The 26,459-nt window shown below is 35.8% G+C and overlaps 1 protein-coding gene across 6 annotated transcripts in view; it reads left to right on the forward strand.

Annotated features, from left to right (window-relative positions):
- MLLT10 (MLLT10 histone lysine methyltransferase DOT1L cofactor) overlaps positions 1-26,459 on the forward strand; it is a 125,176-nt gene that overhangs the window by 31,278 nt on the left and 67,439 nt on the right. For 3 of the 6 annotated variants that reach the window (XM_057383698.1, XM_057383682.1, XM_057383673.1), the window contains 4 exons: positions 3,334-3,443; positions 9,519-9,622; positions 12,022-12,115; positions 14,036-14,131. In XM_057383698.1, coding sequence (XP_057239681.1) covers positions 3,334-3,443; positions 9,519-9,622; positions 12,022-12,115; positions 14,036-14,131 — 404 coding nt within the window. The remainder of the gene's footprint in view (positions 1-3,333; positions 3,444-9,518; positions 9,623-12,021; positions 12,116-14,035; positions 14,132-26,459) is intronic. The other 3 variants (XM_057383688.1, XM_057383708.1, XM_057383714.1) reach the window with 1 other exon arrangement.

Genomic DNA, 26,459 nt, shown 5'->3' on the forward strand with positions numbered 1-26,459 from the left:
CATTATCCCTGCAGACAAAGGAGGCAGTTAGCATCAGTAGGAAACAACTTAGAACATGGGAATAGGCCCTTGTGCTGGGGTTCTGAGCTCTGTGCTCAGCCTTAGTAATTGTCTAAAAGAGAAGGAAATGTCAGCAGAGGATCAGGAGGATGTTTTTTTCATCRTGTTGTATAGTCAGGAACACTCTCAGCACAAAACATTAAAATCTGTTTGTAGGTTAGTAGCCACTTCTCTCATCGGTGAGAACTGTCACACTTTGGTTGTACTTGTCCTTACTTCCGTGCGTTTTGCTTTGTAGCTGTAGTACTAGTCTCTTGATGCTTAGGAAAACAGTATTTGTTTGCTTCCTTTTCTGTTTTTGTCCTACTGTGTGGTTCTTAGGTGGGAAAACTGAACCTTCTTGACCCCACCTTAGGCTTAAAAGTTTTGTGGAGGAGTTACAGATCTTGAGTCCTCAAAAGATGGAGATTGCACAGCACCTTTAGACAACCAGTCCTTAACCACACTTGCTACGGAAAAATATCTTTGGGGACAGCTGTGCCTCATTTGACACTTCCAGGTCAGCTGGGTGTTGCTCTCTGACAATTCTATATTTCTTCATGACTTAMATTTTGGACAAAAGACTACTGAAGAACTTGTGTGCAGCGTGTCTTGAGGGAGCTGGTGCTGGAGTGAGGCTTCTTTTTTGATGTAGGCACTTGAGGCTGGTAACATAAGGATGCTGCAACCATCTCTATGGTTAAGTTATTGTTGGACACACTATGACTTTTCAGCAAGGTCAGATTATCTGGGATCCAAAGGTGCCAGATGGAAATCAATGGAAAAAGTCCCTTGTCCTCAATTCCATGGGCACTTATTAACCCATATTCGAAAAGAGTATTAGTGCTTCATTCCATTATATAGATGCTGGTTTTGGTTTCATGAAAGTTTAAAGCCTGCTACTGCCTGCAGCTGTCTTGAATGTGTGCTTTGTATTTGTTAATAGGAATATATTGTAGTGTTTGATTTTTTTTTCTTTTTTTCTTTTAAATTCTTAAAAAAAAATTAAACTTTTTTTAATTGACAGTGATGGAGCACTATCCAGTTAAAGTTACTTCTGGTTCCTTATAGTAAATATTATTTATCTACCTAAATTTCAGCTTGCTTAGTGATTTTTTTCCTAATGTCTGTGGTATATTTTATATGTAGGTGGAGTACAGGCCTAATTGCATCAGAAGTAAAAGCTTTTGCCATCTAATTATGTGTAGCCAACTGAAGGTTTATTTTTTTCAAATTTCAGTGTCACTTTTTTATTGGTTTAATGGTTTTATTAGATGAATGGTGTTTCTRTTTGAGTTAATTTTTTTGAGAGAAGATTTAAATTTTCACCATTAACACCATGTTAACATTTATTTGCCTTTAGTAAGATGACTCTAGGTTAAGGCAGTTTGCAAGTCTTAGAAAAGCCCTTAAAAACACTCCTTACCCGAAGATATTTCAAGTATATGAGAGAACAAAAAAGGTTGTGGTTTTTATAGTTGGTTTCTTTCTTTTTTTTTTTTCAGGTTGTCCATTAATGATAATTTTGAAATGGACTGTTGGAACAGTTTTTAACAGCAGCTCAAGTTAGCAGTTTATACTTTTTTTTTTTTACTCCTACACTTTTGTTAGTCTCATGCCTTCTCTTTATGGAATAATTGTACAGGCTGTTTGTGAATAAAATTATGGAGGAGCACAGATACTGTATTTAGTTGCAGTTGAAATACTAGAATTTTATATTTGATGTTGACTGTGAATGTTGACTACAACTGTTGTGTGTGTGCACTTTTCATTTTCCAYAGAAGTTATAACTACCATTTTATTAAGTTGGGGGGGAGGATACCAGATCCTTTGGAAGCAACTGGAGGAGGTTTGTGCTTTAAGAAAAGTATCTGGAATTGCATATGTGCTTTTTATTCTAAATACCATTCAAGAATCTCAACAATACTACTATGAGCAAGTGCAGCTTTKTGTTCAGCTCATTTTAAGAGTCAAAATGGTTAGGCGAAGAAATTAAGACCCTTTAGATTCTGTAGAGTAGTTGAAAAGAAAAAATCCAASATGAAAACAAAACTCAGAAAGGCCTGCAATGAGACAGTATGGTGGGTTTTGTGTTTTTGTTGTTGTTATTTTTTTGTTGKTTTTTCTTTTTATTATAGCATGCATTTGCCCAACAATAATTTACTTTGCTTGCTTGATCTAATAATCTGCCAGATTATCTAATTATGTGAGTTTGTCATTTTATATCCTTAATGTTTGCATACAAGTAAGCCTGGGTAGGAGGAAAGCAGAATTGTTTTTAAAGTATATTAAGRGTCTTGTGACAAGAAACTTTAGTTTTCTCCTTGGGGAAGAACAGAATTCGCACCAAATGAGTAGCCACACCAAATTCACCTTCAGATGAGATGATACTACTTTTCATAATTCTGTTTTTAGTGTCAGTATAGCAGTAGGTTGGGTTACCTGTATGGCAGCTTCTGCTAAATTTACAGTTATGGGAGACAGTCCTCTGCTGAAACAGACCTGCAGCTTTCAGGATTTTAGTGTTGAAAAAAGGCTCCAAATTAGTAGTTCTGTTTCTGTATTGGTGTTTTCCTGCGCCCCAGTCTGACCAAATGTCAGACAATTAAGAATGTTGGCTATCTCAAACTGTTGTTAAAGCACAATATGGTAAGTAAGTAAATATTTATTGATGACYCCAAGTTAATAAGTTAGAGTAGAGCCTGATACAGGCATTTGTATTTATGTGAAAAAATGAGTTGACCACAYCTTTATAGACTGAAAAGCAAGAGATTTCATAAAGGAGATGTGAGGGTGTGTGTATGTGTTAGGATTTCTTTCTACAGAAAGAAACAGGAGTCTGTTCAAATCAGAATGACATTTTAAAAATTATACACAGAAGTATTCTATGATGTTAATGCTTGTATGAATATCAGTTTGGCCAGATGATATTTCCTTTCTGCAAGACTTTGTGTATGCGGTGACTGTGTTAATCCTGGAAATTAAAAGATAATTGTTTTTTCCATTTGTGTGTCAGTTTGTATAAATCATTAGTATTTGAATTTCATGGAGTATTACTTGTATAAATTCTCCCTGTCTACATTAAAAAATGTATTGCTGGTCATCTAAACTTTGGATAAGAAAAATGAAATGTAAACATGACTTAAGTGTAACTTACATCCTTAATATTGTAAACAGCTAAAATTGTCCGTGGGGTAAAAGTGGCATAAAAGGTTCTTTGTACTATAATTGTACTACATTGAAATGTCCTTTGAGCTTCTAGAAAACATTAAATACAATTATAACTTTTTGTAGGTTGGGCTCATGTGGTTTGTGCTCTGTACATTCCCGAGGTGCAGTTTGCAAATGTTTCTACAATGGAGCCTATCGTGTTGCAGTCTGTTCCTCATGATCGTTATAATAAGGTATAATTATATGTCTTTTATATCTAATGTATTTATTTTAAAACTTGTGAGCTTTAATAATATAAAACTACACTTCTTAGAATGCACTTTTATATGAAATTCACAAATGTGTGAAGTAATGCTGTAAATTTTCACCTATGTCTTTATGGTAAATTGAAGAATTAAGAAAGGTATATTATTAAATTAAGCTGTAAGTTATCTGCCATATCTTATTAGTCTTTTACAGATTAGGGACTGTTTTGTTAATTAAAAATATCATTATYGTTGAATAACAGTTTATTTTGAAAGGAATCTGAAATATTTCCCATAGGTTAAAATACTATTGCAGCTTAAATGAAATATTAYTATTAATTACCACAAAGTCCTACTGTTTTAAGTGCTCATATGAACATAACCATGTTCATAAACATTTCTTTTAGGATGAAAAAGTATGCTAGTATATGAAGGCAAATGCTTGCAGGCTCTTGCCTTTGTAAGCAACATTTGCTTTAGTGGGATTACTTGCTTATAGAACTGCTGCTAAATAAGTATCAGATTGAATGTTTTATGTAAGTGTGGTGAGACTTTAAATAAAAAAAAATGAAAAAGGCAAAGCAATAAACCAGTAACTTGTTAGTGTTCTTTATTCATAGTTACACTTTTCTTATTTCSCTTCTTATTTTCTCCTCACTTAACTACATACATCTTTGTATATTCCTTTCTGCAGACAGTAAACTGCCTGAATTTCTGATTAGTCATGTAACGTATTTTTCCTGTGTTGTTCTTTTAACCTTTATTTTCTTCTTTTTACTTTATTTTCTGGTAGTTTGTGAACACTGGAGTATATTAGGAATAAACTGTATTATTAAAAAGAGAAAGAAAAGAAGCATGCATCACCTCTTGTGTTCTTTCTACAGGGAGACCAGTCTTGTTCGCGTTGTCTCTGCAACTTCTCACACCCTCCACACCCCCTTTCCAAGTTTCCATCTTTGTTTTATGGGCTGGCCCTCCATTTTTCTAGCCTTTTTTCTTTCTTTGGCCTTTTCCTTGTCTGTTTCAATTTCTCCAGTTGCTGTCAGTATGTTTTGTCCATCTTACTTACCAGGGTAGCTGAAAAACCAAGAATCAAAGTCTAGGTTTTTCTTAAGCTTTCTTGTTATTACTTGAGCATCTCTATTGGCATCTCACTATTGGCTTCCTTCTGCATTGGCAAGAACATGCAGCAGTGAGATTCAATGCAGAACTAATAAAATCTTAGTGCTTGGACACAAAGCAATAAAGATTTGCTGTAACAGATGAGTTTATTTTCTTTCTTTCCTCAACTCTGAGGAAACAGAACATCTGTTTGCTTCTTTTTCCTTGAACAGTAGTCAGTCATAATTTTTTTTAAAATTAGCAGTGGTTCTCCCTTAATGTACTTCAAAAATTTCATKGAACACTTTAGATTTTGTTTTATCTTGCACCATTTCCATTGATGGTAATTGGATATTGGATGAGTAAATCCTTTTAACTTCAAAAAATGTACTCTGAGTCTTTTATTATTACTTGTTCACAAAATCTGTTGTTGCTTTGTGCCTTTAGTGTTTAATTCCTTTTCATTATAACTAAAGTTGCTTCTTCAAGTTTTTCTTCTAAATATATAGCATGTAGTTGTGTTTTGCTGCTAAAATTCCAGTTTCCATTTTTGTTGGCATGTAGTTACTCTAATTTTTTTCTCGCTAGCACCATACAGTTCATGTAGAGAGAGTTCTTGATGTTGTCTAGCTCTTAGTTTTCTGTGCTCTTGGCAGATGTTCTGACTGAGGCCTGTTTTCCACCTTAGCAGTCAGTCTAGAACTACTTTTATACGGGCTACTGCAATATATTGTGAAATACAATGAGACTTGTATCAGAAATGTCAAGGTTTGGGGTCACATTGCTAGCCTGCAAATTATTACTATTTTTGTTCTCTCTTTTTACAGAACTCAGATTTTGCTGTCATTGTTTGGTCTCTTTGGGTCAGGGAGGTAGTGACTGTGGATTTCAGGGGAATTGAAGAAATGCCTGTAGTACAGTACAGTTGCTGCACTAAACCTCCTGAAACCAATCTAACTTTAGTGCCAAGAGCAGTCTAGTTGTAACAGCACAAAATTTAAGAGGGAATGRCTGACAGGGAACTCTCAGCTTTTTTGATAAGTCTGTCACTGGTACTGAGTTTGGTATTRCTGTGGCTAAACTGTCATGGGTTCCAAGTAAGCTATTCTTGGGCAATACTCCCCAAACCAAATAAAACTATTAGTTCCCTTTYCATGTAGCCTGCAATAATTTTACCTTCTATTACCATTGCTATTCAAGATAAATTGTGTTTATTTAAATGATTTTTTTTTAGATCAGAAATTTTGTAAAGCATTTCACTCTGACTTTATTAGTTTGGGGAAAAATGGGAAAGAAAGCTTTTTTTTGAGAAGTAGATATGAGAAACATCCACATTCTTTAAACATTTGTTGCACATTGAGAACGAATGTAAACATGTAATTAAAAAATGACTACAGTTGTTTCATTTCATAGAGAGGCTTAATGATAAGTTCATTCTGTCTGTCAGTTCAGGTTGGAATAGGAGTTTTTAAGTAAGATATTATTTCCTTTGAAGTTCTAAATAATTCTCGGTGCATGGCTGAATACATATAGAAGACTAGCATATGGAATTGGGATAAAATGTAGGCCAAAAAAAATTACCATGCGGGAGAAATTATACTTAGTCTTTAACATAAATATTGTTGAAGTTCTGCCAGGAGATACTGTTTAAGTTACTGTTTGGATTTTTTCTGGATGCACTTGTTTCTTTACTGAACACTGCAAAATATGCAATATTACCAAATACAGTAATCTTAAATGCAAGAGGAAATGCAGCAGATGCCAAAGCATGGGGCTTGTCCATATAGAGACATTTGGCTGCTATTTCCCTGCAGTTTGCCTGCTTCTTGTATGAAAACCATCACATTACAGAGTGAATCCACTGAATGGTTTGATTAATGGGGTAGCTTTTAGGAAAGCTCTTCTTACACAGTTCCTTCCAAAAAAGAAATGGACTGTTAGTTGCTCTTCTTTTTAGAAATAGGTGTTTGTTACTCCTTGGATGCTTATGCATGGATAATATATTTTCATGTCAGCTTTATTTGTCTCTTTCAGGTTAAKTTGAAACTATGGGATAATTGTATATAATTACTACTTTTAGGAATCCCTTTTAAGAACTGATTAAAAGATAAGTTTGAAGTTTCTTGATTTGCTTATTAGTGAAGGCAGCTGATAATCTTGTCTTTCACTACTTGCTGCGGCAATGAAAAATTTCTGTACAATTCCTAGGTTTGATTTTGTGATCAGAGAATGCCATTGGGTAGATCTTATGAGTAAACTATTTCTCAAATTACTTTCTGCTTTATAAWTTTTTTTGCCTCATCTTCCTTTCTGTCTTTGTGTTTGCAAAGGTTTATACTTTAAATCTTTGACGGAAAAACGCTGACAGAGACATAAAGGCAGCTTTGCAAAATATGTATCTTGCCTTTAAATTAAGATATTTGTTGTATTTTTGAGTAAAATTTCTTTGTTCAGTCAAAAGCTTTTGCTTCTTTTCCAATGAGTTTGCTCTCTTCSTTTAAGAGTTTTGAAGAAGAATGCAGCTGTAGATGGTGGGACATAGTTTTAAACTTCCACATTACAGAGGCTTCAGAGGTGTAGCATTTGTATGGATTTGCAAATGCATGGGAATCCTTCATTGTGAAAGGAAGACAAAGGTTCTCAGGCTTATGGAATTGTTTGTGTGTGTAAGACAAGGTACATCTGAGAAATACAGCTATAGAGAACTTACTGTCCATCTTAGAATGGGAAGGTGAACCTTCTTTGTCCCTGTTTCATGTGGRAGACTAGGAAACAGGTTTAATGCTTCTCATGACTCTTGTAGGGAAGTTCTTTGAGCTTGTTAAAATTGAGTAGTCAGTCCACCATGTGTTTAAACTTGTTCATAATGTGTTTTTTAGTCTTTTTCCACTCATTTTACTGGAAATTGCTTTGAGAGGTCCTGAAACACAGATTCTGCRTGTAGGGTAAATATTGAAAAATTGAGTCTGCATCTCTACTAAATGGAGTGCTGGTATTGCTTTTAATTTCTGAGCTTCAGTGAGGAAAAAAACTTAAAGATCTTGAAACAAAACTGAAAAAAGCCTGGAAAGTAACTGGAGATTGAGTCTTATGGCGTTTSTTGAACCTCTGTTTATAGAGGTATCTTACTTTGAAGTCACTTGCACCTCATGGAGTGACTCAGTTGAGGTTGTGATTTTGTGATCRTGACCTTGTTTGTTCTGAAAATCTGAATGTGTCATGGTAAGGGAAGCTAAAAAGCAGCCAGTTTCAGACCCTGTCAAACAACTGAACTATCAGTGTGTATCACCTTGATGTACAAAAGAAACAAGGCAAAGAATTAAGTAGGATTATCCCCTTTCTGATCTTTCAAATGTTAGGTTGTAGGGGTATGGTGTTAGGATATAATGGCTTTTTTAAGTCTCATGAAAACTGTACAAGAATAACTTGCCTGCCTTCAAGCATATTAACAAAAATGCTTTAGTTAGCTGAGTCTCCTTTTAAATGTTGTTCTAAAAGCCTTTGTTAAAAGCTGTTCTGATCTCAGAATTTCGCTCATTTTTCTGTCTTTCTAGGTAATACTTGTTTGCATTTTATAATTTAAAAAAAAAAATTCATTGGTCTCTTGGTGCATTTCTTTGAACTGTGTTTTCTACTATCCACGGTTGATGTTATTTTCGTTTATTATTCCACTCATTCTCTGCCTCACTGAAAGGAGGTTGTGATAAAATTGTTAGTTAAAATATAGAGAATTTTTTTGGCATAAAAAAGTTTCTCTTTTCTCAGTTAAGATCTTATAATGGGGTTTCTACAGAGGTAGGAGTGTCCTTAATGTTCATTACTCAGTACCCTAAAACCACATCAGTGCTGGATGATACTTCCATTAGGAATCTGTTCTTAAATTGTTAAATTTTACACATGAATGTGATRCAGTATAGAATCTCTCTAAATGCTCTTTCAGTAATTAGCGCAGGAAAAAGTGAAAACAGACTTAATTTTGCCTGATGTTTCTCCGTGGAATGCTGGTGAGAGATTGTAGTGATGCCTGGTCTGGTAGTGAGCTTCCGTACAGTATGTGTCCATGTTTGTTGGCCATGTGTTTAAAAAAAAAAAGTATTGAATAAAGAGGAAGAATTTTGATTTTTTTTGTAGTAACTTCCATTTTACTAAGAATGTTTTTGGAAAGAATAAAAATTGCCATAGCATCTATAAAATAAAGAAATTGACAGAAATACTGTGAGAAGACTTCCAGGTTTTGGAAGTCATTTTAGCTTGTTTTGGAGGTTGAAATGTGTTTGGTATACTGAATTAAGCRTTTTTACAGAAGGTTCTTGATTGATTCTTTTCCAAGATGTTTATGGGGCTGTCCAAGTTATGCTGATCTAAAGTCATCCAAGTAAAGCAGAGTTCTGTTAAACACAATTTAATTAAAAGTAGCTAAGCATCATATGAATATTGAAGCTATGACACTTCTGAAAATTCTTTACCAAATGTACAAATAAAATTTCAAGTTTCTAGTTTTTCTGTATGTAATTGTGTAGATATGTATGTATATCATATGGTATATCGTACCATTAGGCACTCAGTCTAATTTGATGATTCTGAATGCCAATAATGCAGGTTAYGTTGAATGAATATGAAAATGATCGAGACTTAAAAGAACATAAATATAAACTTGAAAGCAAGAACAATTGGGAAGCCTAAGGCTATTAACCCTTGGCTGTTTAAYCCTTTGGCTTGTTGACAGTAGTATGGAATGTAAACAAATTAGYATTTGTACTGCCCTAACATTGGTGAAGTGTTGCATAAATCCCAAGAAACTACCAGGTGATCTCCTTTTGCTAACAAGCATAATTAGACTTTCAAAAAGAAGTTCTTACACAGGCTCAGCTGCAAAATGCAGTTGTTCTCAGCCTAGAATCTCCTGTAACACAGAATTTATTTGTATGCTTCTTATCAAGTTAAGTATTTTCTCTTTGATAGACATGCTATATTTGTGATGAACAAGGCAGAGAAAGTAAAGCAGCCACTGGTGCTTGTATGACATGTAATAAACATGGATGTCGACAAGCTTTTCATGTAACGTGGTAAGTATATTTTATTATTTAGTATCTCTGATGTCCCAGAATGAATAAATGCACACAGTGTGATGAATAAACTCCTTATTTAGTATGTCTTTGRGTAAGAAATACAGTAAAGTGGATTATTTTTACAATAATAGTGTTTACTAACAACATGGCAGCAACAGTGTAGACATTGCTGTGAGCTGCAAAAACTGTCTGGTAATACTCCCTTGGGTGGTATTAAATGATGTATGCTCCTGTGAATCTTAGAGTATATTTAATAGGATGTGGGAGTGTGAAGACATTGTTTATTTGACTGCTAACTGATTTTGATCAGTTTTGGTAAATCAGTGGGAAAATTACTGAGCTGTATGTGAAAATGCACTAGACTCACCCATTCCAGTACAGATTTCCAAACCTGTGGGAGTAATTAATTTCACTGGTTTTATCTAAATGGTACAGATCATCCCGAAACATTCAGATTTCATGTATTACTGTTGGAGAAAAACAGCTGTATCCTCCACCATCTGATTCATTCTGCTTTAAGATATTTGGGTTTCCTTGCATTCTCCTTGCAAGGAGATGCTCGTCTCATTTTATGGACTTCTGAAAGAGGCTGGATAATTAGATTAAACCACATRTCAACAGGTAAAAGGAGGCAAAAGCAGTTCTACTCCAGAATTTACAGGCATTAGTTGTTTTTTTTTTTTTTTGAAATTTCAGGTGAAGTTACTTTACAGTAGATAGCAGATTTATATAGGCTGTCTGGCTGCATATTCTGTGGATTTACCTGTCTGTGTTATGAGTGCCCCAGCATGCTGCTTCRTGACCAGTTTAGTCAGGGAAATGGTATTTGCACATTAGCTTAAATCACTTAAATATTTTCTTCGGTGTACACAAGTGATAATTTGTATGTCTTGTGCAGATCTTGAAAGATATAATTCTATTGTTTTGGTGTTGAWTTCTTGGCAACTCTTCATTAATTTTTTTCTTTTAATTGCTTGACTACTTTGCAGGTTTTATTCTTTTGTAAGCATCTAATTTTTCATTGGATGTGATCAGTGTCAAATTTCTTTTTATGGTGAAAATGGATTGTGTTCCTCAAAGAGTGCATGCCATGTAAAGGGATTATTTACAGATGTGAAAAAATGTGTACATCCAAGTGCTTGTATGAAAAGGTCTCTTTCCTTTCAAACACTTGGATACATACAAGAATCCTTTTCATCTTTTTACTTTATTCCAAAACCCCGTTTTCAGTGAATGCTGTGAGAGGCGTGAGACTTAAATTCAAAAACGTCTATCTTGCCAGTTTTTAGAATGTTCTGGTTCAAAAACCTGGTCTGTACTACAAAATGGTATCTAGCTGGAGAGTAGTATGACTGAAGATAATTAGAGGCTTCTGTAGTATTTAAAAAAATGGAAGAAAAATGTGAAGTCTACAGAGGACAGAAGACGGCAAAGTATATCAATTTGGGATTATCAAACTAATGGCTAATGAATAATGAGCTTGAGGGCATCTGKTTTTTGTAAGACAAGCTTAGAACAGTAAATCTTTGCTTAAAGACATCATCTTAAATGTTTTCTGTAGTTGATATCAGCTGTAGATGTGCATGTATTTCTGGATATGCCAAGAACATATTTTTAAAAAGCTGTGAAAATGAACCACAATATAGTCTTCTTTCATTTAAATCYTCTCATGTATCATTTTGACTGTAACATTACATTACATTATTATGGTAATGAAAATGATATAGAAATGTAACAATATTTGGTTTTTCAATATCTRAGTTGGTTTTGATAAAGGAAATATATCAACATTACAAATGTTGAAATGCGAAATTGTTTTGAAAAAAATGTAGTAGAATAAGGTAATAATTAACCCAGTCAATGCAACTTGTGTTGTTCTTTTTAAAAGAAATTAGCCTGCCACGGTATTTTAAACTAATAAATGCAGTTTGATTTACTATGTAATTCAAGTTAGATTTTAAAAAACAGTAATTTTTATGGCAAACCAAAGAAGGATGTATGCAAGTTCTGAAAAAACCACTTCTTTGGATCTATAGTATGGTTTTGTTAAAAACTGTTCTTTCCTTAGATAATTTTTGGCTTGAATTTGAGCTAAGAGTCATTGTAGATTGCTTTGTTTATTTAGTTGTGCAAATAGCTGCATAGTAAATCCAGTAAAAACTATAAGCTTGTGTGAGTGGCACGAAGACTGAAAAAAAGCAGGCCAGAATATGAATGATACATGTTTTTCCCTGGGCTACAAAGGTTGGTTATGTGCTGACATGCCACTGTAAGTCATTTGTGTCAAAATGTCTTATTAATTGCAGATATAAGCGTCCATACATTATCGGCTGTGATACTGCAGTACAAACTGGTGTAAAACAGCTTTCCTTGAATGTTGTTTGGTTTATTTTTAGTGCACAGTTTGCAGGACTTCTTTGTGAAGAGGAAGGCAATGGTGCAGATAACGTCCAATACTGTGGCTACTGTAAATACCATTTTAATAAACTGGTATGTATTTATTAAATTCTATAAATAAATGTTACTATTTTTTTACTCTGAATTGCCGTTAGCACTAGAAATAATATTTTCATGTAGTTCAAAAAGTAGATTATATTTCATTAAAACAATGTTTTAATCACAGTTACAGAAGTATTAGCTGGTAATGTTTTTATAAGTGGTTACTTTCTAGATGTGTGGGTTTTTCCCCTCTGCCAGAAATAGCTTGCACGTTTAGTGGGTTTTTCACTGAGTTCCTGGGATGCTTTCTTTTGCTATTTGTTTAGGTGCCTTCTAGGAATTCAATACATTTTGGAATAATCTAGGAAATACTACCTCTAGAAAATAAAGAAGACATTTCTTTCAGCTTCTGTTACTCTTCTGCCCCACCTCTTTTGTTCTGTCTCTCACTGTGTAGCTAATGAGTATTCCCTGCCTGTAAGTTTTCTGAAACACAACCTTAAGGAAGTGACTTGAGGCTTGATTTTTTGAAATATCTCTCAGTTAATGCAGTAGGTTTTGGAGCAGACCTCTGGAGTCTTTCCTATCATTTCTTACCAGTTTGACAGTTCCAGGTATTTGTTTCTGTGTACATGTGCGAGTGCGTGGACTTGAGGGACTTACTGATGTTTAAAAAATGTTATTTATAAAAGTTAAAGTACATGGACGTATTCCGATACTGCTGTAAGTGTAGTTAAACTTGCAGATTACTTGTTTTCACTGCTAAAAAAGCTAAATACTTGGTTGACTTTTAGGTTGCAGCGAGGTAAAAACACAGGACCAGTCAACCATTTTAGCTTTTCTAGAAGATAAGCTTGGTGAGGTTAGTTCTGTGCTCTTGTGAATACTGATAAAGTTGCTTCCTAATGAGGATAACTCAGGGCTTTCTAGGCCCTTATGAAGTTAAGATTTTTTTTTTTATTATTATCTTGAGTTAAGTATATACAAGAAGAGTGAAAGTGATCTGTTACTTAGCAGTGAAGGCAAACCCTTACACTGTTAGGCCTTTGATTTGAATGTTGCAGTGCTGCTATGATTGAGAACAGGTGTGTTTATTTAAAAAACAAAAAAGACATAACTGCATTTGAYATACAATTAGTTAGCTTTCAGTTCTGAAGGTACTGTGGTAAGAACAGTAAAGACTGGCAAGACTGTTTTAAGTGTTTCAGTTTTTCTTTATATGATTATTGCGAGTGTTAATGCCCGGTAAATGCAATTGCTTAGTATTTACTGCTGAAGATGGTGGGTGGTGTATATCTAGTATTCCACTGAAAACTGGTTGACAAAACACTGACCTGAAGTGTCTTTAAAACACTAGCCCAGTTACGAGAAAATAACCAACATTTAGAACACTGGCCTAGCATAAAGTGTTTGCAGTACCGAACTAGGCTGTCAGACATCACAGAAATACAGACAATTACATCTGCCACTTGTAATCACAGACATGACTGTAGCATTCTGTATCCTGGTTTTTAATCCATTTTAATGAAAATATACCAGACAGATCACTTGAATAATAAATAAGTCATGAAGTCACCTTACAATGCATTTCAAGCATGTGTCAGGGCTTCACTGTGGCTTCATGTGGTACTCATTTGAGCAGCATCTTTTTTTTTATGTTGTGAAAACTTGAAAATGTGTTTAGCATCTTTTAACCTTTGAAAAGTGGCATATTTCATTTCTCTGTGGAAAGCATATCTTGCAAATTTATGGGAGGTGTAAAAGTTAATATAGGTGTAGGCTTTTTTCCCTGGTGTACATTCACTAGTCTTGTGAATTTTAGTGTCAGTAATTAGTCAGTTTTTCATTAACTGAAGTGCTGAAGTTTTTTTCCTCAAGCAGTAAGGCACCTTGTCAGTTGAAATGCTTTGTTCTTTTTATTTATTCAAATGGTTCCTTTTCTCTGTCCATAAATATATTTTCTCTTTTTAGAAAAAGAGCAAACGGGGATCTAATAGGTCATATGATCAAAGTTTAAGTGATTCTTCCTCTCACTCTCAGGATAAACATCATGAGAAGGAGAAAAAAGTAAGTGGATTTGTCGTTGTTAATTATGTGGCACATCTGCTTAAAAGTAGCACTTTCTGATAAATTCAATTTTTGCTGAAAAGCATGAAGAAAATTCTGTTCTGAGGCACTGAATAATAATAACGCATGATAAACTAGAGGTACTGGCATCCAGTGAAGAAATCTCTTAAGGTGCATTTGTATATGCACTTTCCTGTTCCTGTTTGTGTTCAGTCTTGAGATACACACTGAAATATATCTGTTGGGAAGGCTGTTCCATTCAACTTCCTTTGCCTTAGTTTTCTGTTAGAGCTTTTCTTGTATACCCTTTGTGACTATGTGGGAAAGAAAACCAGCAGGAGACATTTTAGCAACTGTGTGGCTAAACATATGCATCTAATTCCTTATGTTTCAATCTCTAATACCTTTTTCTCTCATCAAAGAACTGACATCTCTTCTTGACAGATTTTACTGGTACTGGTAGTCAGACCTGTAGTCAGTACTGCGCTGGCAAAATACCTTGTTACTCACCTGGGAAACCTTGCTGTGAGGGTACAAAGAACATAACTGCTGATTTCTAATGTTGTATTCTTTTAATAATTTGACTTCACATATCRTTAAAAAGAATTTTAAATCTATGATGATTACTACTTTAGATTTTTATTATTGCTGAATTAACAGCTTTCTGTATGAAATTTATCATCTAAATTYAACAGAGGGTGGTAACAGACACAGTAATGCAAATATGCTTTGGCACTTTATTAGGCCTCTAAGAATACATGTGAAATTGCTCACTTGCATACATCCTGTACAAATAGCCTAACAGATTTTTGTATGGATATGGGCAAACTTAGTTTTTCATTAAAAATCATTATGTAAAAATTTGAATCAAATAATCTTTTGACCCAAATATAAAGGGTTATCTAAAGGAGCTATATTTATAGAAACAGGACACTGAATGGCAAATGGAAGTCTTTAGACTCTTAGTCTCCTTAGTATTTGATTTGTATTTTAAGATCACTTCCATTTTGGATGGATGTTGATCTCCAGTTGTTCTTGGATAAAAAGTATCTTTAGACTTGTTTAATGGAGTAGGTTTCATGTTTATCTGATAATGCAGAAAAGAGTGGGTTCTGTGATGCTGACTCTAAATCTAAATTTAGGGCTAAAATAATAGGAGTATGGGGTTTTGACTTTTTTTTCTTAGTAAAATGTTGGYTGAAAAAAACAATTTTTACAGGCTACAGAATTAGCTGCAAGGTAAACCCATATTAATATTTGCCATATTTTGTAGTTTTTCACTACTATCATATTTCAGGTCATGTTTTATCAAAGTATATGTATGGATTTTTATTCACATTGACAAAACCTCTAAGTTGGTGAGTTTCTGGTTTTTTGGGGGTTTTTTTGGGTCTTTTTTGTTTTTTCTGAAATGTCTTTTACTGGGGATACTATGCTTTTTCAGGTCATGAATACTTGTGAAATGTACACTTGGAGGGAATTAAAAAACTGTTCAGTCAATGTGTCGGCTATTTTTTCAGTTTATGCTGTATATYTGATATACTAAATCAAGTGTCTTGGAGGAGTTGGCAATTTTTTCGGGTGACTTTCCTTATTTCCTCTTCTGTAAATCCCTTTGGAATCTACATTTTTGTCATATTACAGTAAATATTTGTATCTTTCTTCAGAGATACACATGAACACTACTGTATGTGGCACTCACATCCCCTTCAAGGCCACTGTAATTTTTGCTTTATCTTTCTTCTTTGTTCTTTGGAAATTTGGATAATCCTATCTGTAGGCATCATTAAAGCTCTCTGTTTTGCCAAGCAGTAGCTGTATGAGTTGTGGTTTGGAACTATTTTTGTTGCTCAGACCTCAAAAGCTATCCATTTGTGCATGTGAAATATTACACTGCAATAAGTAGGGGTTGTTCTGAAAGTTTTAATGTAGGTGATTGTCATTTTAACAAACTCAACTGAAAGCCTGCGTTTCCCTTCACAGTATGTGCTTCTGGGCACTCTGGCAACAAAATTGGTAACAAATATGTAAGGGTATAATAATTCAAAAGACCTTGAATGAATCTAACCAAACCTTTGATATGAATTAATTTTCATGATGATGTTGAAGCTACAGAATAAATAGCTTCATTACGTTCTGATTACTGCTGCCTAAGCATTGTTAGTTTCTGTGGCAGAGATGCTGTTTAGAAATTATTAGTGATGAGGCTGTGTCCCTCATAAATAGGATTGGTAGTATGTTGTTTGACATTCCATTATAATACCCCTTTTCTTCCGGGGCCAGTTGTTTACCTCAAGCTGTCTTGGGAAAAGTCTAGGCCACCATGAGGCTGTGGAAGAACACTTTGCTTTTATGTTACTGGCAGTCTTATATTTGGAAGGACTTAAGAAGGAACTAAACATRTCTGGAATTGACCTTTGTATAATAGAAGTCTTTTTCTGCCACTAACAGGCAAAGTTACTAGCTTTGTATGTTTACAGTTTCTGAAAAATGTGAATATATATTATGTATTAAGTAACTACTACGTAGCAGCTGATTTAGGTGCCTTTTCTACTAGTAGTGCTTTGGTCTGAGCTGAGCAGGAAGGGGAAATTTAAAACTCTGCTATAATGGCTCCTATGATGTAAATTAAACAAAAATGGACTTGTGACTGGAGACTGCAGATATTTAAGAAGTTGTAATTGAAAAGGCAAAAAGAACCAAATAGTGGCAAGGAGCCTCGTGTCACTATTACAGAAGTTGGAGARCATCAGAGGAGAACCTAAAATGGAGGAGCCAGGATAAATATTCTAAACACTGAGCTACTCATGTACGWTATGGGAATCTTTTTGCTGCTTGTCTTGTTCTTAAAGAAATGTTACAGATTYTCTAGTTTTGTGGGTAGAAACTTGAACACCTGTGAAGAGGTTGTGGTAGTGCACCRCATTCCACGTGTTCTGCTGTAGCTGGGAGTTTGGTTGTTAGGCCSATGGGAAGGGAAAATTTAAAACATGTCTCTGTGTATTGAGAGTTTCCATAGGCTGTGTGTTGGCTTGTAACTGCATTCAGAACTGCCCAGGCTTTCCCAATATGTTGTGAAAGAGCCTATGCTCATGTGTCAGGGCAATGAATTTCATTTTGGAAGAAGGATGYTTGATGCTTTCTAATGTATTTTAATGCACTATGTGGGCTGTTGCAAGGCAAGTTGTAAACACGCAGATTGAGTATTGCCGGGGCATTTCCTCACTGTCTGAAYAACCAACTGTGAAAAGGTGAAATGGGCCTGCCATGAATCACATAAGATTCTGTGGTAAAAATAGGATCAGATTGCAGGTTTTTGGGTTATCATTCAACTGCATAAGCACTGTTTTCTTTTTTCTCTTTTTTAAAAAAAAAAGTGATTTAGTCCCAGTAAGTCACTTTATATACCACTATAAAGTGTTTTAAAGATGATTCTAATTGTGTCATTCCTCTGTAAATTGCCTCATTTCATAWACTAAGTGACGTTACTTGAACATTGGAGGTTTTCTGTAACTAGTTAGGGTTAAAAGCTCCAGACTCATCTCAGTAATGCAGTATCCCACTGCATTTACGTTAAATTTGTAAGATTTTGTTAATCAGTTTAACATATTTGACTGTTCAGTCCTTTCAACTGCTCTCATGTAGGTAGCAAAATTGTAAGAATGCTAAAGATAACTAGAAGAAAAGTGGTTTGCAGCCACTTTGAAATTACTTCAATTTTAATAATTGAAGTAATAGTAGATAAATATTACTCAAATGAGAACTGTGTGGTATAGATGCTAATGGTGATGCTTATCCATGTTAACTTAATCCAAATTCTGTTCAGTCCAAGGGAGAGAATCATGCTTCTGAAACACCTCTAAAAGCTGGTCAATAATATAAACYATATATATCTTAGTGTATGGATACACTGATATCTATGTAAAATGCAGAACACAGTTCCTGTATTGCAAGGCTGAATTTTTGTGTGGGTTCTATGGGTTCAAAACGGTGGATGACTTCCTACTTCCAGTCTTTACTGTTGTTGCCAAGAAATAGCATTTCTCTTTTTGGGCACCTGTTCTGAACTGACTTTGGTGGGAATGTAGATTTTTCTTTTTTAATGCAGCTCTTCATGTCAGATTCTGTTGAGAGTCTMTTTGGGAATACTGACACCATGTGACTGTGTAAACAAAATTTCATTACAAAGTTATTCTGAGTATATTTATTTACTAATAGATATTTTTATCTGCAGGATTAAGAGGAAAGGTGATAGACTTGATTGATTTGTTGCCCACTAAAATTCTCTGTAAACTTGTGCTGTTTTCTATGTATATGTCATCCTGATAATCAACTACTAATGAACTCTACTGGAGCTCAAACTAGTTGGTATATATAGATGGCACAACAAAACAATCTTTTGTGGAGATAAAAAAGAAATACATAAGAATATAAGCTCATTTTAGTTTAAATTTTCTTTTCTTTTAGTTAGACAAAAAGTAGGAACGTTTTGTCTTGAGTTCTCAAGATTATAATGGAATTACCGATTTGACTATCTCATATTTTTTTAACCTTACAGTGACACAAGATATATATTATTGAAAAAAGAGTAATGCTTTTAGTGTACATTAGCACAGGAAACACCTCAATAGTGTTAAGCTTGTGAGCTGAGATTAGTCATTATAAAAATCAAAATTACAAACACACCACCTTAGCTACCTCTAAAAACTACTCTGCAAAATGTAGAATTTTGTAAGGYTGCCTAAGTTGTAGTTGCCTTTTTCTGTCTCAAAGTACACATTTTAGTCTTTGACTTTTCACTGTGAGAGAAAATARATCCAAAACCTCAGCCAGTGGCTCATCTTCACACAGCCACTCGCTCATTCTCCTTCCTTATGGGATGSGGGAGAGAATCRGAAGAGTRAAAGTGAAAAAAACTTGTGGGTTGCATAAAGACAGTTKAATAGGTAAAGCATAAACTGTGTGTACARGAAAAGCAAAACAAGGAATTCGTTCACTGCTTCCTGTGGGCAGGCAGGTGTTCAGGCAGCACCAGGAATGTAGGGCTCCATCGCGTGTAACTGTTACTTGGGAAGACAGATGCTACCACTCTGAACATCCCCCCTTTCTTTTTCTTCCCTGACTTTATATACTGAGCATGATGCCATATGGCATGGGATATTTTGGTCACTTAGGATCAGCTGGCCTGGCTATGTCCCTTTCCAGGTTCTGGTGCACCTCCAGCCCACGTGCTGGTAGGGTGAGAAGCAGAAAAGGGCTTGGCCCTGTTTAAGAGCTGCTCAGCAGAAATGAGAACAYCCCTGTGTTATCAACATTGTTTTCAGCACAGATCCCAAACACAGCCCCACACCAACCATAAAATAAATTAACTGTATCCCATTCAAAACCAGCACAATTTCAGTTCTATAGCTATTACTGTGGGAGACACAGAAGCRAAAGGTGCTTTTTTCCTTGGCTTTGGATCCTGGATTAATACCAGGTTACTGGTATTTTGTAATTTGTAATTTGTAATGTAATTTTGTATTTTGTAATTTGTTACTTTGTAACAGTTTCTAGAAGGTAATCTTGATACTTTTTTATGAAGTTGTGTATATGTGCTGCTCACCTGTGCCATGTTTTGTGTGCTGGTAGACCATATATAGTTAAAGATGATCCATGATGTTAACCTGACTGAGCCAGGAMAATTGAATGGATTCCTTCTGTTTGCCATTCTACTCCCCTATTTTGTGATACATATTTGACAAGTWACCTTGCAGACAGTGGAGCATTTCACAGAATGTAACATAATACATATTTTAAACACGTATTTTTTATAGAAATGAATGAAGGTGAGCACTCACAATATGTATGTTGATTTAGTTAATATTGCACCATTTTTGAAGTTATAAAGTGCTACTCAGGTGTTCAGCTCTGCATATCTATAACTAACAGTTATTAACAATTATATAGCAAATACATAACAAACTGTGCAAATAACCGAAAGAGTATATTGTAATGTAAAATATCAGAGGAATAACTCACTCTGGATAAGAGCTGGTAGCCTTGCACCTCATAGAAGCTTTGGATGGCATTTTTATCATTGATTCTTGAGTCCTTTTACCATTGACAGTAAAATTTATGACCATTATTTCTGTATTTAAGTGAGGCTTTTGAGTATTTAAGTAATTTAATCAAGCGCTGGTTCTTAAGAACAAGTTTTATGCTTAGACCTGTATGTGTTTGAATAATGGTGGCAGTAGTGTCCTACCTCTCCCTATAAACGATCTCTTGCCTTTTATTACTGTGACTGCAGCAACACTGCTGCTGCACTGAATTTTTCTGCTGTGGGTTGTACTAGCTAGATGAGTGTCTGAGCAGGGGCTGTTCTCATAAAAATAAGATAAATTAGGATTTGAATTTGAAACTTGTGGACTGTGATTATCTTTCATTCTGCAGTTATTATGGTTATATTGCTAACAACTATTCATACCTAACAAGAGGACAAGCAGATCTGGTATTGRGGATTAGCAAGAGCTATGCTCAGCTTTCCATTCAGGATGTTAGTTGTGATGTGACAGCTCAGCATTTACAGTSTTTGGTGACACAAAGATAGTGCAGAAAAATCTATAAACTACAAAGTAACCAATATGAGTACTCTGTACTAATAGAACATTGTGATAAATTGGAATTACTTGAGGAAGTCAAACAGTAGCTAAAAAACTAGCAATTTAGGCATTCAGATGATTTTGCTTACAATAGTCAATAAGGAAAATAGATTAAAAAATGTTGTTGAGATTTAAAAACTCAGGACAATCAAAGGTAGTGGAGGATAAGGATTTTTATAACAGAGAAAGTATAAAAATGCAGTAATTCAGAGTCAGCCCAAGGAGTTTTGTCTTTAAAGAATAAGAACTGGTGCTCACTGATAGTGAGCATGTGTTTTAATTCTTCCAAAATAGAARTCTCCTGTTCCCTGAGCAGGTCAGCTCTTGCTTCTCTGTTCTGCATATGTCTTTYGTGCCTATTAGTGTCCATCTTTCATGTTCTTTCACAGACCTAAGGTAGCTTACTAAAACAAGAGAAAACTCTGCACCTGGTTTTTTGTTGCTGCTGTTTAGCAGTTTGAGTGGGCCCACAGAAGGTCTGACAAGCTAAGCAGTCTGACAAAGGTGAAAGTGGGGTCCGAAAACCTTTTGCCTTTTTTGTAACAGTAAACTATTAAATGCTGAATTTTGGAACGTGTTTTAATGAAATAAAGTCGTGTAGAAACCCCTTTCAAGAAGGCTGTGCATTCCGGAGACAAAAATGAATTGCAGATAGGTGTAAATACCTTCAACAAGTTAAATGATACTTCCATGTGGAAATGTTATGAATTACTAATGCCATTTAAGAGAAAAGCTGAACTCATTCATTTCTTCTGTGGTTGAAAAGTTACTGTTCACTTGCATTATTCGTTTTTTCCAAATATTGAAGTCCAAAGGTTGAAAAAGTATATTTTATAACATCTCTTCTGTTGGTAACTGATCAAAGCTGAAGTGTAGTTGCGCATGTATCCTTAGTTTGATATTTTGATGAGATGTAGGTCTTTTTCAGTAGTCTGACAAATTTTCTCTGAAAGTATGTTAAAGAAAATGAATGAGCAAGTGCTGATCTTTAGAGTGATGAAATAAGTAAATGAGCTAAAACAATGAAGACTTGGAATCAGTGTATTTGTGAAGTCATATTATGTAATAATTTTGTAGATCGAATTTTTGTGGGAGAAATAGAAGCAATCATAATGTACTTTCCCCCCCCTTTTCCATCTGCCTACTCCCTGTCCTGCAAGAAAGCAGTGTACAAAAGGTGCCATATAAATCCAGAAATTTTGCACCATGTTTGTTTTCTTATCTAGCAGTATATAGCTGTTGGARTTAAGATGGTATTACACTGCTTTTTAGATAAAAGCCAAAATGAGATACCTGGTGAGAAATGAAGCTTTCTGATTAATCATTGTTGGAGGTTAGGGTTTTTCCTTTTGGCTTTTTTTTTCTCTTAGGGAATTTTCCTCCATTTTATTGCTAAGGAACAATAACGACCGGGTACTTAAGAGACACAAAAGAAATTGCCAAGCTCAGGGGAGGAGGGCACCTGGCTGCTCTTCTCTGATCTGAGGGTTTCTTTGGGAAGAGTAGAGATCCCACAARAATTGGGCTGGGTAAAGGGGGGCTGGGGCACCTGCTAGCGCTCTTGCTTGCTCAGCTTCGGAGAATGGTGGAGCTGCTGCCTGCGGAGAATTTGCTTCTGCTGSTGGAACCCAGCGTTTTGCTTTTCTCCTGCCATGGGTGAACCTTTGCTCRTAAGAGTGGCTGCTGCATTGGAACATTGGTAACACCGACCTCACCGAAGGACCCTTCACCATCTGCGGAGGTGCTTCAAGGAAGACCCCAGGATCCTCAAGCTCCCTCCCCCTCCAAGAGAGTCTCTCGGCCCTGTTCGGGAGCCGGGCAGCCACTGCCCAGGCCCCGCTTTTTTCTGCCACTGTTCCCAGGTTTTTTTCCTCTGCCACACTGTAACTCACACCCGCTGTCCTGCCTGGACGCCCTGGGGTTCCAGCTACAGCTGCTGAATTTCTGATACATCTCATCCACCACCCCTGGACTTTGCTCATCMCTGCCTTCCCAGCTTGCTACTCYAAGGTTCCTGCTACAGCTCCTCTTGCTATCCAGAGGGGGCATCAGGATCGGCTCCYCCCGTGAGTTCGTAAAGGAACTCTTTCTGCATCCATTCCTCCGGCTGCCTACACCATTGCCACGTGAGAGGGATAAAAGCGGCCAGARCCAGCGCCACAGCGGCCCCTGCAGCCGCGGGGGAATCATCGCCCCTCCCTGCCCGGCCGGGAGCCAACAGCGCCCCTGCCGGCTGGGTCCGGAACTGCACCRAAGGGRAGGCGTGTCAGCCCRGAGAGGGCTGTCCCTGGCTTTGTGGTTGTGTTCGTTTGYCTTGTCATACATACTAGGAAAGRACTGTTACTCCTTTTCCCATATTTTTGSCTSAAAGCCCCGTGGTTTCAAAATTATAGTAATTCGGAGGGAAGGGGGGGTCATATTTTTCATTCCAAGGGAGGTCCCTGCCTTCCTTGGCAGACACCTGTCTTTCAAACCAAGACAATCATGRTGTACAAACTCGAGGTATTTTGTATTGATATTTAACTGCACAATAAATCGGGGCTCTTCAAGTTGTTCAGGATGAATACTGTTTCAGGTGCTTAGCCAATGGCTACATGGCAATTATACCATGTTTCTTACAGTAAGAAAAATTTCAGGAGCTGCCTTAACCTGGTCTGCTCAACTATATCTTACTTGTGACCCAAGATTAAAGTTTCCTTTGCCAATTCGGTAGTTGGCCCTGTATTTTTTAAATATATTCTTCCTTGGAGTTGTGTCTTCTGTTAAAGTTGGTTTTACAGAATGTAGTATTGCTTTAACAGTTCTGCACAGGTATTTAGAACAWCTGAACTCATTCCTAAGTATATAAATGGGATATGTGCATTCTGCCTGCCTTTAATGCTCCMTTAGTTTTCACTTACTGGCAATATTGTTTTCAGTTTTTGTTAAGACTAATTTCTGCCCTTTATTTTCTTTACAGTAAAGCTTATAAGAGGTCAGACATTTGATGTCGTTATCTTCCCTGGAATGGGGGGTTCCCATGTGGTTTTATGGATGAATGTTTATCTTGGTGAGCTGTTGCTAGGTTTTTTGGAGTTTTTTTAGAGCTGTGGCTGAATAGAGATCTTACAAAAATAAAGCATGCAGAGTTGTCCATGAGGAGCTAACAGTTTGTTCTTTTTATGGCAGTAGGAAAGATGGCTAGATTGTGTAGCCTTTGAGACAGACTTGATTGAATGATGTCATATTTGTTAAATATTGTGGGAATTCACACAATCACTCTGTTAATCTTTTTCTGGATTCCAAAGAGGATATTTCAGAACTCTTCTTATACTTTCTGTGTGTCTTTGTGGTAGAAGAGGGTTCAAGTGCAGATCATTTTGCAGAAGCTGCATCTCTTCATCTCAGCAGCTTGTTGTTGAAATTTTTATTCTTATCAGTRTAAGAGCTGAGCATTTCTTTCAGAGGTTTTCCTGCAGTGAAGTGTTCTCTAGTTCTTTGGTGTTGTATGCATTTGGAGTCAATTCACATTCAGAAGTAACACTTGTCAACTTTCCTCGGGAAGGAAAAAGAAAAATTAAAAAAAAAAAAAGGAAAAATGGTGAGAGGAAGTATAACTTCAAAGGAGGAGAGAATTTAGAGCTGAGGACAGAAGATGTCTTGTGAATGAGATACTGGTATGCAGAAGGCTTTTGGATGGGTTTTCCTTCCAGTGGCGTTGAGTGGAAAGCTGTAACCTTGTTAAGCTGTTCTGGCAAACTTTGTCTTGATGGTTTGGATCTGGGAGAGGAATTTGATGTGGTCGCTGAWGCTTTACTTTACAGAAATCAGTCATTTTCTTTCCAGGCACTTAGTCATTTATGCCCCCTCCTTCTTGCTGTTCTTGTGTCCCTTGTACTATCTGACACCTCCTTATGTGTTGACTCTRCTGTTGATTTCAGTATGTTACAAAATGTAATTTGAAGTCCTTCTAACTGTTCCTTTGATCAGAGACAAACAATCTGCCCTCCAGAAAAACAGAAAACAAAAACAACCTCCCTGATCTAAAGCTCCTTCWACAAGCCTATATTAGGTTTTAAAAATTTAAAACCTGCTTTATGGTGTGTGTCATTGTAATTAGGACACCTGCACACTTTATTATGAAGGGAAAGAACTCCATATTTCTATCCATGTGGCAGAGTGGAAAAAAAAAACCCAAGTTCACTTGAGTGTTTAAAAACCCCAAACCTAGAAATCCACATCAGCTTTTTAAAGTGTTCTCTTGTACCTGCCCTTGAGTTTTAAAAAGTGCAAGAATTAAAAGACCTAAGGAAGTACACGATCTTCTGGTGATGATAGCTTTTTTACTTTATTTATGAGCTTTCTTAAACTGTATTTCCTTCCTGGCAAAACTAGTTTATAAGTTTAGTTAAATGGATTTGGGCTGGTTAGAGACAAGGTGATCTCTAAGTCAGTCACCTGGTATTTGTAGTTCATAAAGGAAGAGATAAACATTCTTTGCTTTCAGCTTTGTATCTAGGTTGTCAGTTAACCAATTCTACTTTGTTAGAGAATTTGAGAACCCATTCTCTTACTCTCTCAGGCTGATTCTATGAAGTAAGTTTCTGATATTTCTTCCTTTGTGACAGAAGTAGAAAGCTGATATTTGGTTGTACATGAATAGAGTATGCATGTATTGCATCTCGTCCTGGTGCTTGGTGAGAGTGGTTGTGCATTTGCTGTTGAGCAAATTATGTTATTTTGAAAGTCTGGCCAATCATTTTGATAGATAAAAATCAGCATGTGTGATTTTTAGGATTCAGAACAGTTACTGAGTTTTCATATAACTGTTCAGACTTACACATCTTTTCAAGCTGCTCAATGGGATTTTAAAACTCCCTGTGTCAATCCATATGTATGCACATTTTTAGTAGCTCTCTGTAGAAGCTCTCAGTCTGAAAAAATACCCATACATTGTGCAGTTCTGCGGAGTTTTGTGGTAGTTCRCAAAAATTCCACAAATACATAGTTAAAGAAGTAAAACACCTGAGTGCCAGTGGCCTGTAAGTAACTCCATCACACCTGCAGTTTGTTTGCATCAACTGACACTGACTGTCTAAGTAAACCATATTGCTAAGGAAAAAAATGACTTGTTTATGATTAGACTGGGAAAAATACTGAGCTCTTCTAAGTTTAATTGTTGATTTTGTCAGATTGGCTGTTTTTGTAAAGTATTTGCCTAAACTGTTTAAATTAATACTRTTTGGATCTGATTCTGTAATCCTCCAAAAAATGATTTCTACCAGTATGGAAGATTTCTGTTATACTGTAAAGATTCTGGGATAATTTATTTTCTTTCTTCACAACTTYGTTCACAATGCCAATGCTTCATTCATTTTTAAAAAATAAAAATTAAAAAACTCCTGATTATGTTCTCAGCTCTTTGAGAGAAGCACATTTGATTAGTATAGCTTTTGATAACTTCATTCATTTTACCATGGAAAATACTTACTTAGTCTGTTAAATGTATGCCCCTTTTTTTGCAAATGAAATCTAAATCAGATTTCACATTCTTATGCATGGAGATGTCAGTAGGGGAGCAAAGCTGAAACCTTGCATTAACTTACATTAGTATCCCAACAAAAAATACTGTGCAGGTGCAGAGATGCAGAAAAATAGAARTCTTTGGTGAAAAATGGATGAAGATCTCTGAAACAGAAGCCTTG

The sequence above is a fragment of the Malurus melanocephalus genome, unplaced genomic scaffold, assembly GCF_030028575.1.
Source record: "Malurus melanocephalus ecotype Western Australia unplaced genomic scaffold, MMel_1.1 scaffold_14, whole genome shotgun sequence".
Taxonomy (NCBI): Eukaryota; Metazoa; Chordata; class Aves; order Passeriformes; family Maluridae; genus Malurus; species Malurus melanocephalus.